This window comes from Centruroides vittatus, unplaced genomic scaffold (genome assembly GCF_030686945.1).
Source record: "Centruroides vittatus isolate TY-2023 unplaced genomic scaffold, ASM3068694v2 scaffold_450, whole genome shotgun sequence".
Classification (NCBI taxonomy): domain Eukaryota; kingdom Metazoa; phylum Arthropoda; class Arachnida; order Scorpiones; family Buthidae; genus Centruroides; species Centruroides vittatus.
In genome coordinates, this window is record NW_027122709.1 from 799639 (window position 1) to 811913 (window position 12275).

A 12275-nucleotide genomic window follows, 5' to 3' on the forward strand; every position below is an offset into this window, starting at 1 on the left:
ATGTATACCAGCATTATTATTTTAGGAAAAAAAAAAAATAGTAATCTTTTTTAGAGAAAGACCTATATATTTATATATCTATTCTATAATGTGTACAGTTGAGTGTGCATATATTATATTAATCCAATATATCGCCAACTGCCGTAAATAATCGAACTAACTTTTGGACATAAACGATTAAAGATTAGAAAATAAATTTGTCGACGGTTACGTCTTTGGCTTATATATGCCAGAAGAGGAGATCGGACCGAAGGTCCGGGTAGCGTAACCGGCAACGCGACCGCACAGTAAGCGGGAGTTGCGGATTTGAGTCCCGCTTCGGGCCGATTCTTTTCTTCCAGTTTAATTTAAATTATTATAATTATTAATTTTAATAAGAGATGGCACCTAACGCCTAACTCAAGTGCCAAATTTATTTTCTAATCTTTAATCGTTTATATCCAAAAGTTAGCCCGATTATTTACGGCAGTTGGCGACGTATTGGCTTAATGTTATCGGGTTTAGTACGATGTTTATTTGTATATTACATTAATACATTAATTTAGACTAAATAATGTAAAATATCTTTTCAAGAATATAATTAATATTCAAGTTTTTATTTTTGATAATTTTAAATATTACTTCAATTCTGTTATAATAGATTCTCATCACATTTATGTTGTCATCATATTCAATTCTCTTATATTTTGTAATTTGTTTTATTACATCATAATGAATTATCATTATTATTATTACGCGTGACTAATTTACTACATTGTTGCATATTTCATTGATAATTCTATTACTATAGTCGATAATTTCGATAAGAAATTAGAAATGAATAGACCATTTTAATAATAATTTTTAACTTTTAACTTTTTAATATTTTTAAACTACATTAACAAACTGTAGGAAAAAAATCAATTTCTTACCTCCATATTTGAATCGGTTGTTCGGTGAAGAAACGAAAAATCAGAATCGACAGGTTTATCGGAATCTTGCCAAATTATTTCAGATCTTTTAAAGGTTGAATTACCGTTAGCCGTTTTATCGCGGCAAACATAATTGTCGTCGTTACTTTTGGGAATGCGTAATAAATTTATGTTTTTGCTTATTAAAGAAACCGAAGATTCCCGTGTATTTTTTTCGCTTTCTTTTCCTAAAACTATGCTTGGATCTGAACTTGATTTCTTGTAAAAAGGAGTTAACTTATTGATAATTGGTGCCGGAAAGTTTAAACATTTATTTATTTTATTTCCGGAAAACGAATCGACGCCGTTCAACTGACGATAACATAATAATACCGGATCGTTCAGATTTTCTGTGTTCTTTGGAGGATATAGTGTCTTCCTGTGCTTATAAGGAGAAGAGACTTCAAATTTTCTTCCACGTAACAAAGGTCTTTCTTTACCGTTTGCTTCTAAAAGATTGAATTGAGTTAACGATTTGGTTTCATAATTCGTTCCATTCAAATAATTTTCAGATAAATCTTTTGAGTATTGTGAAGCAGTATCTAAAATAACAGAATGTGTATCAATAGATGATTGAGAATTTGAAGTCTTTCCAGCAGATAAATATGATGGTTCAGGCATGGCAATCACTACTACCCAACTTTGGGATATTAACTGTTTTTAAAAAAGAATATAGCAAATTATAATACATCAGATATAATAGTTTAGCTATAGTTTAACCGTTGGATTGATTCAAATGAAAAATTCTACGAGCTTCTATTGAAGAGATCAAATTTCATTTATCTTGAAACCTATAAAAAAAGAAAAATTAATATATTAAAATATTAATTATTATGTGTGATATAGCAAAAAATTTTTATGATTAATATTTAAACAGAAACAATATTGAAAAAATTTAGCACATCATCATAATTAAAAATGTCCTTTCATCTCTAATTATGGTTGAATAGTAACTTTATCTTGAAATTAAATTAATAATAAACCATTTTTGAAATATTTTGATCAATCAGAATGTAATGAATTTTTTTTTTTAAATATTTAAATCATAATAATTAAGGAATGTAAAATGTTAAAAAAATTATATTTATGATTAAAGATATTTTAATCAAAAGCCCTTGTAAGTTTCATAAAATGCAGAACTAAAAGTAACTTACAGGTATACCTCGCCTTACGTCAGTAATTGGTTTCAGGAGAGACGACGCAAGTCGAATTTACTTGTGTAATTATGACGTAAGTCGAAAATATGGTGGAAAACGCCAGTAACGAGCACTCAAAGACCGCTAAATAAGACGACGACACAGAAACACAGATGTTTTCGTGTTTCATTCTCTAGGATTTATGATGATTATATTAACATTTACTGTAAATGTACATATTTTAATATGATTTTATGTGCTTTTACAACTTTTCTAGTGATATTACGACCAATACTTGTGCACAGATGTAAAGTGGAATAAAATGACTTAAACTTGACTTTTATTTTTCCATATACTTTTTTGACAAACGACGTAACTCGAAACGACGTAACTCGAGGTATACCTGTATAGCGGACTATGAATTTTTGTGCCCTGTGAACAAAATTGACTGACTAGTCAGACAACAGAAAACAATTGCTGTGGAAACATGATGTAGATTCAGTCTGAACAGTCTGGCAGGCTGAAGTTTAAATCTATCTTTAAGGCTGGTTTATGCAATAACACTATTGCCAACATTTTGTTGCACCCAAAACTATATTAACAAAATTTGCTGGTGATTTAGATGCTTACACAATGCATTGAAATATGACCGATTGTTTTGACTTGTGAGTACACACACACATGCAAAAGCATTTGTTTCTCGAGCGATAAGAATGCAATCTAATGTCTGATTCCGATTTCATCATTGAGTGCATCAATGATACAACAAGCAAAATAAAACAAGTGGAAAAAAATAAGACCCCAAAAATTAATGGGTGTCACTTGGAGAACTAGAGACACGTTATAAGAGATAAGTCTAATGGATCATAAAATAAAACATTCCTCGCACAATAGATGTGGCTGCTCTTTAGGTCTTTCTAAACAGAAAGGGCTCAAAACACTCCTACATACCTTACAGCAACACAAACTCTCCGACACTGACTGTACGAAAGGCAATAAGAGAGATCCAAGAGGGTAAAAAATATGAATGAAGAATGGCTGATTAGTCAGGGAAAAGCAAGAATAGTTTACACTTTTACTGAAGTTTTTATTTTATTAAAAAATAAGTCATCCAGAACCTAGCTAGAGATAGGATGGGACCGAGTCTGCCAAATTAGAGACCCTGTGCACATGCAGAGTCTACGCACTTAATACACCGTTGATTTTATAGCATCGTACAGTTTTAGCATTATTATTGTAGCATAACTCGTACAAAGTTTTGACATTAAAAATTAAATGTTTTTACTATTAATAAAAATTTGTAATTGGAATACTTTAATATTAAAAAATTATTATTATTTTTGAGGTTTTCTTATGAATTATATATAGGCCATATAAAGTCATTGTACAGTAAAACTGCCATATTTTCAAAATAAATACAAGAAATATTTCTAATCATATAACAGATTAAATGATTGCAATTTAATTTTTATCAATATAAATTCATAAAGGATCAATAGAAATATATATTTTTAAAGTTTACTTGATAATATTACTTAACAAACATACACACTAGATGATTTTATGCACTACTTCCACAAGTGTTATTTAATAAATATTATTTAAAGTAATCAACTATTAAATATTAAAATATTTTGGATTTCTTAATAAAAAAACCAAAATTAAGACGAATTAACGAAGTTCAATTTAAGCCGTACTTCGGCAACGGCATTTTTCAATTATTCATTCGTAGTCTATCGATCGACGACAACACTTTTTGTACTTAGTTTAGCATTTATTAAAGAACAAATGAATATTGTGAAAGGATAATTGTATATATTAAAATTCAAGGCCACAAAATATATAGGTCTATATAAGAATTGTTATTTAATGATTGTCTACTTCAATTTGCATACTTCCTCTTAAAAAAAAAATTCTACTTATACTTGTAGAAATAAAACATTAAAAAAAAACTCGGAAAAATAAGAAAATTTTTGTATTTAAAACCAAATATTTAAAAAGATAAATTTATGCTACTATATAAAAGTTGAAAATAAATTATCACAGTATGATTTATTTTCATTATTTATTTCACCTATAAACTTGACCTATATATAATTATATATTTAATTTAACAACTATGTATTCATAAGATCAAAGTCAAATGAGTAGTTTTAAAATTAAATAGAGCATACGGGTATGTTCCACTTTGATAATCGACGCCTCGTCCATCGATTTATTTCATTAAAAAAAAAAAAAAAAACACATAAGAAAATATAAATCGATTTCCGATTTCGTACAATTCTCTCCCGACGATTATTACCGTCGCAAAATATTTACGTGTCGTAATTTAATTTTCGTAAAGATAATACAGCCGTCACATTCAACAAATTATTTATAGATAATAAATTACATAAAATGAGATATGTATTTGGTCATTTAAGATAAGTGGAAATAAATTAACTCAAAATTACCTAACAAAACTAATATTTTATTAGATAAGAGGATATAAATTCACCGTCGGAAAATTTATTTTAAGTTAATCCGTAATTATACCAGAAACAATAAAAATTAACTTTTATATCGTAATGTTAAGTTTTCGCATTCGAACATTAAAAATTTGACAGTAAATAAAGCAGCAAAAGTACCGTACCGGAATGACAACTAAATTACAAATAAATTAACCGACGAAACATTTTGGTTAATGTTACCCATGGCTCGTCTGATTCCAACAAGGAAACATTGGGGACGCGCGTTCTAATCTAACCTAACCTATTCTAATAAATTACCATAATTATTACCAACAAAATTATCAAAATAGGTTTGGTTAGGTTAGAATGTGCGTCTCCACTGTTTCCCTTCTTCTATTTGCTGGAATCCGAGACGAGCCGCCATCTTGGAACCATAGGTAACATTAACCAAAAGGTTTAAACTCTAACCATTCCCTAAATAACTAAATTTCTGTTTTAAAATATAACCGTGCAGTTTTATTAATATTGTTAAGTTAAACAGCTGATTACGCTCGGAAAGAATGACACAACACGTTTAAATAAAATTATGCAAACAAAATATTGACTCACATTTACCGTTGTCAGCATTACAAAGACAATACGGACACAAAAATTTGGAACTAATAATAACGATAGTAGCCAGCATTTTTTTTTTTTTGTCTGGAGCAGATACACCTTCTTATAAAAAAAATTTATCCTATTGATAAACTGTGTAGATGTAGAATACCCGTACGGCTGTTAAAATAACCAGAATTGTGATTTTTTTATCGATTCGATACTTTCCCAAATGTCAAAACATCGCCATGACATCAATCATCGGCATTTATTGACATTCATTCGTTACGCCGTCGGATGTAAATATTAAAAAGAACTGTTACTTTCTCTTTAAATGTGTTGTGATGATTTATCTCGTTAAATCGTAGGGACCTACGATAAGAGACGGTGTGCTTTTTTATTTAATTATCCCTCGGCCCGTATCTAATGCTAAGAAATTCATAACTGACGAATTAATTTTGCATTCTTCTTATTTAATAACGAGCAATTAAATGATATAATTACCTGTCTCGGAATACTCTCCTGTTCCATAACACTGGATACGAGTTTGTGAATGTGTAATTTGTATACACAGCGGTACTATAGCACGCGCTACTTCCCCGGCACTGTTATCGACCACGTTTTGTCAGTGTTGCCGTTTCTGTGTGAATTCTTACCTCCGAAACCTCTAAGTATAGTATGAAATTACTTCGGAAAATGTTCTCTAAATCGTTACGAGTTTCGAAAAATGCGTATACGATCTAAATAATGGTAATAATTACAGGTCAAAACGCATTAAACATTTTATTTAAATAATACACGAGGAATTTTCTAATATTTTAATGTTAGAATCGTCGATTCGCATTACCGATACTGCTGACTTTTCTCGACTTTTCGTTCAGAACAGTGGCGTAGCGTGAGTGTCAGCCGCCCGGGGCGGAGGAAAATTTCGCCGCCCCCTTATTTAGGTATTTTTACAAGATGATATTATTTATTGTGAAATTTTGCCGCCCCCTAAAAGTGCCGCCCGGGGCGGGGCGGCCCTGCCGCCTCCACTACGCTACGCCACTGGTTCGGAAGAAAATTTTAGCAGGTTTTCTTTCTTCATTCATAGTTAAACTTTTAAAAATGGGTTATTTTCTTTCTTAACTTATATCTAAATACCCTAATTTTGGAAAATAAACACTAAACCCGAAATTTTCTATTATAATCTACACGCTGCTTTTCCTTTTAACCAATGGAAATAAAGCCGTACAAATGACAGCAAAATTACGCCAAATACAATAATTTTTACTTTCGGTTTTGAATTCTATTAATTTACGACGAAATCTTTTTATAACATGTAGAAATAATTAATTTTTGAAACAAACGTGTAAAAATAACTTTTAATTCGCTTTCAATTTCATCTGTAGACAAGAAAAAACTCTAAATCTGGAGGTTAAAACCTCTAAAACGGTAATAATAGCGAGGTTGAGGCCAAAGTTTTCAACGCGAAAACGTGTACGTCGGACGTACGGCGCCGCTTTCCTGTAAGCCTAGAAGTTTGACAATGGCGTTTGGAAAGTCAGTGGAATCTTGCTCGACATTCCAAAGGCCATTGCCAAACTTCTAGGCTTACAGGAAAGCGGCGCCGTACGTCCGACGTACACGTTTTCGCGTTAAAAACTTCGGCCTCAACCACGCTATTACAGGATGTCTCGAGTCTCCGGGATTTAGACCAATGACATATAACTATTAGACCAGAAATCGATCTTTGAAGCCAATTGAACGTGCGTCCGCCATGACACTTTAAGGCAGAAAGCTGTGCACCTGCCGGAAACAACTAATATAGATACTACGACTGTTCAACACATAAATACACAATGTTCATTATTGTAATTTGCAGAATTGGTAAATAATAAATGAAATAGTCAAAATGCTCTGAAAAATTCAGAGTTTCAGTGGAAGTCCGTATATTTCATTAAAATTTATACAGTTTATGCATTTTGTTTTATTTATTTCAAAATATCTTGTACAGTACGTTTCATTTCTACTTAATGGTATCTATCATTAACAAAGTGATCAAGGTTTAATGTTTTACAACATCAAGCGGTAGACAATTTTCGCTATGTACTGTACGCTGCGTCATGTCCTGTCTCACAGTGGGATGGCCATGGGCGTAGCCAGGAAAGGGCATGGGTGGGCACGGCTCCCCCAGTTAACCTGGTGCCCCTCCCCAGAAAATTACAGCGCGACCCCCGTCCCCCTAGTTAACCTGGTGCCCTTTTCCAGAAAATTACAGCCTCTACTAGGGCCTCCCCATAAGAAAACCCTGGCTACGCCAATGGGGATGGCTGAGATGATGCGCTCCAAAGATCCTGATGGTCTCACTCTGACCGAAGTCACGTAAACCATATCTTTCATGTAATCCACAGAAAGAAATCTAAAGGGGTCATATCGTGAAATCTTGGCAACTATGCTATTGGGCATACCAGACCGTGACTCGCGCTTTCTCCTGTAGCGAAGCCATGACTGTACAAGAATGCTCACGAATCGACCTCTGCGCCACCTTATGAAAAAAAAAAATCTCTATAACACAGTATGAAAAAAAAAATCTCTATAACACTTACAGGTTTCCCATCAAATGCTGCTTTTATGTATCTTAAATCATTCATTTTTACGACAAATAAAAATCGGGTACTTTCGATTGGAACACCTCGTATATTGCAATACTTCTATTCAATGCTATATAGAGAGATACTATCTGCTAAAAATATCTGAATCTAATATGACAACATTTCAAGGCGTACAAAAGACATTTTTATAAAGTTACTGTCAAAACTGTAGTTCTTTCAACGTTGCAAACAACAAAAATTATATGTGTAAAAGATGAGTACTATACGAAGACTAGCGCTACAGAGAATACTACTCATTAAGGTCTCCAATCAGCGGCCGGATGGCCGAGCGGCCAAGGTTAGCAGCCTGCCGCCCTGGGGGACCCGGGATCGAATCCGGACGGGTCGAGAAATCCCCAGGAATTTTTCGGGGGGTGGTCCGTCCGGATATGTCGGTCCCCGTCCCTCACCACCCGGCCGCCTCCATTGTGGGCCTGGCCGAACCCATAATGGGCTTGCTATAAGAGGCCCTCTTAGTGCCCACTGGGCGGAAAGAGTTAAAAAAAAAAAGGTCTCCAATCTAAAGGCGAGACGATCGGATGGATGAATGATCAAGGTGTCAACTACCGTTAAGAGAAACTGGAAATCGAGTTTGGAAGGACACACTATATCCTTCCTGAAAAATTGTAGCCAATTAGTAGTGACTTGCCCCTGTACATCATACTTTTCCTTTAAACAATAGAGTCGTTCCGATTATCTATCTAACACCTTTCGGGGAAACATTTTTGAATTCCGGATTGCATCGGAAGTTCGTACATAGTTAATCGGCGCCTCCCGTCCCTAAGATTTCCATATCTGGTCTCATATTCTAATACCTTTCTCGAGATTAAGGAAAGGCAGACGGAGGGATGAACGAACGGGCGATAATGAGAATTTATAGGTCTACAATTTTTTCAAAGCGCAGCCCAAATACCGAATGGCGAAGTTGAGACAATTGACAATTTGCATAAGTAAAACAAAGTAAGAATGTATTAAAGAGATAGTACATATTTCATTATACTGTATAAAAAATTGTGGAACGTTACGATATTGCTAAACTATATAAAAAGATTAGTATAATAATATTTCTTTAATTGGGATGTTGTAATTCACGAATAACATAATAGGAAATGACGAAAATAGGAAAAATGTAGCAAATTGCAATTTTATGAATCACAAAAATGAATGCCGTTAAAAATATCGATTCATTTTAAGAAACGAAAGTACTAGCAAAATAATCCAGTTTTAAAACGAGGAAAAAATTTACTTTCTTAGTAACGGTATAAATCGTTTAAACAAAGATAATAAAAAATACTGGTGATACGCCACATGCATTGAAACAGTTGTCAATGATACATATGTAATTAAACTACTCTAAAAAGCGATGTGAATAAAGCAGTACTGTTTGTATTATGTATTACATCTCAAATGCAATACTGTAGTATTGCTCTACAGTACTATACTATATATACTATACAGTATAGTATTAGAGTGCTATTTTTTTTTAACTCTTTCCACCCTGTGGGCACTAAGAGGGCCTCTTTTAGTAGGCCCATTATGGGTTCGGCCAGGCCCACAATGGGGCGACCGGGTGGTGAGGGACGGGGCCCGACATATCCGAACGGACCACCCCTCGAAAAATTCCTGGGGATTATTCGACCCGTTTGGATTCGATCCCGGGTCCCCCAGAGCGGTTGGCTGCCACCTTGACCGCTCGGCCATCCGGCCGTCACTAGAGTGCTATTAGAGTACAATAGTACTATACTGTCGTGCTCTAATCAAAATACCTATAACTAAATTTATATTTTCTCTGTAACAATGTAAATATTGCAATATTTTTCGTATAACGAATTACTTACTTGTTAGTTCCGCCGAGTCATTTTACGATAATCAAAATATTTTAACGTAAGACAGTTTTGTTTGAGGGAATATAATAGTATAAAATGTTGAATTGTAATACGGATTGTTAAAAAATAATTTCAATATATTTAAAAAACGCTTTTATTGATCGTGTTATAGGGATAGTGGAAGTAAATTCATTCTCCATACACGTAATTATAGCGCATTTATACACACATTATGATTAAATTCTATGTTTGGTTGTATTTATAGAATTTTGGAATAGGCTACCCTCAAACATCGTTAAAATGCATTGTCATCGGACCTAGGTATGTTATCGAAACTTTGGCCTCCTGTCTTAATTAGAAATGGATGAAATTTGAGTTGCAAGAATTTGAGGCAACGACACAAAGCAAGTTAAATAAAAGCGTTTAATTAATTTTATTTCCTAAAAATATTGCTGAATTTAATGTTCAAACTAAGATAAGTTTAAAATGAAAGAAAAGCAGGGAATTTCTCCAGTAAAAGTAGTTCGCTTTCTGAGTTTACCTCACAGAGAAAGTAATCAGAAAATATTCATTTACAGTAGAGCGTCGATAAGTGGAACGTCGGTAAGTGGAATGGCCGGAAAGTGGAACGATTTTCAGTCGGACTGTGTCGTGCTGAATCGAATGTTTTTGATACTAAATTTACTTCTAAAGTATAATTTTCATGTTTTTTTATATTCTTTAATATATTTATTTTGTTTGTACAAAATGCAGAAATAATTTTTAACGATACGATAGCCTCGATGATTATTATAAAAATTTTCGTTAGGCTTAAAATCGACGAAAATTCAACACGAAGCGACACGCAACGGAGAAAAATTTGAACATCGGACAGGTTAATGTATTTTTTCGTACAAAGTCGGAAACTGGAACAAATCATTAACTGGAAGGACCCCAGTCCCCAATTGGTTCCACTTATCGACGCTCTACTGTATTTCTTTTTTATTTTTAGCGAGGTTGAGGCCGAAGTTTTAAAAACGAAAACGTGTACGTCGGACGTTCAGCGCCGCTTTCCTGTAAGCCTAGAAGTTTGACAATGGCGTTTAGAACGTCAGTGGAATCACGCTCGACGTTCCAAACGCCGTCAAACTTCTAGGCTTACAGGAAAGCGGCGCCGACGTCCGACGTACACGTTTTCGCGTTGAAAACTTCGGCCTCAACCTCGCTATTAACTCGATATTAGTTCATCTAAAGTGTTTTAAAAAACAAATTTGGTTTTATTTTATCTTAGTTTTTATTTTCTGCTTGATTCTAAGTTTCGGATTGAATGTTTAATTTTTCATACAAGCTTCAGATGAACAATTAACCGATGGTCCAAATTTTACGTAATGCTCATTTTTCACTTCTAAATAATTGTTCTCTTTGAGACAACAAATAATAAAATTTACCGTTGATTGGTATTAGCTTAGGATTCGAAATTTTAAATCATTTTAAAATTTAATTACGAATTTATTTCGAAATTTTTCTAATTAATTTTATTAATTAGGAAAAATATATCGCAACTACCCCGTGAATCATTTCTGATAATATTTCAAATATATGGAATGTGTTTTATTTCTATACACTTAATTTAAAATATTTTTATTTAGTAAACAAAAGTTTCAATTATAGTTCTGTTACTTTTAGTTTATATAGTAAATACAACTACTCCTATAATTGAAATATCAAACGAACAGCCGGATTCCTTTATCGGACTATAAAGACTAAGTAATTGCCAAGAGATGGAGGCCCGTCTCTTGCCAAATTGCCATAATTACCAAGTAATATTCAGTCTTTACGTATGTTAAACAAAAACGAACTCTATCTCAGAATAAAAGCTTTTTCATCAAGAAAACGAACATTTGTGGTCATTAACTAAATGATATTCAGTAATAACAATGATTATAATAATCATAAGCGATAATGAACTAATAATACTAATTCTAAGAAATCTTTTTACTTCCATGCTGTTATAACATAACATTTAAAAAAAAGTATTATAATTGCATTAAATTTTGAGACCCCCTCAACCAAAAAGAGCAAAACACAAGAAAAAAATTCAGGAACAAGTTACGTAACTTTCTTGGCTATTATGAGATTTTATTTAAAAAAACAACTTATATTAACAATCGTAATAAATAAAATTGGGCATGGCGCCATCTGTTACGAAATTTTATTATAAAAACTTTTTATATTATTAATTATTATAAAATGGCAAAAAGCTTAATTTTGACAGTAGAGATAAGTTTTTTATAAAAAGAATAAACTGTAAAAGCTAAATAATTTCCTTTGTTGTATATACATAACAGCCAGGGGTTAATGTTACCCTAGGTATACAAAATGGCGGCTCGTCTCTGACTCCAGCATACAGAAGCGAGTAAACAGTGGGGACGCACGTTTTCTAAACCTAACCTATTCTAATAATTTAGTTGCTAGTAATTATGATAATTTATTAGAATAGGTTAAGTTTAGAAAGCGTGCGTCCCCACTGTTTCCTCGCTTCTGTATGCTGGAGTCAGAGACGAGCCGCCATTTTGTATACCTAGGGTAACATTAACCCAGCCAGGAAAGTAAAATTGTATGGATATATCTGTTAGTATCTATTTCGTTTAATATTTCAAAATGCGGTAAAGATCAAGAAACGAAATTTTGCATAATAACTTGTATT

The 12275-nt window shown here is 33.0% G+C and overlaps 1 protein-coding gene across 1 annotated transcript in view; it reads right to left on the minus strand.

The window, feature by feature from the left end:
• The window catches only part of LOC136989232 (ubiquitin carboxyl-terminal hydrolase 2-like), a 29379-nt gene extending 27808 nt beyond the window's left edge, over positions 1-1571 (minus strand). The window contains exon 1 of the mRNA XM_067287330.1: positions 912-1571. Coding sequence (XP_067143431.1) covers positions 912-1571 — 660 coding nt within the window. The remainder of the gene's footprint in view (positions 1-911) is intronic.
• Between the last annotated feature and the right edge of the window lie 10704 nt (positions 1572-12275).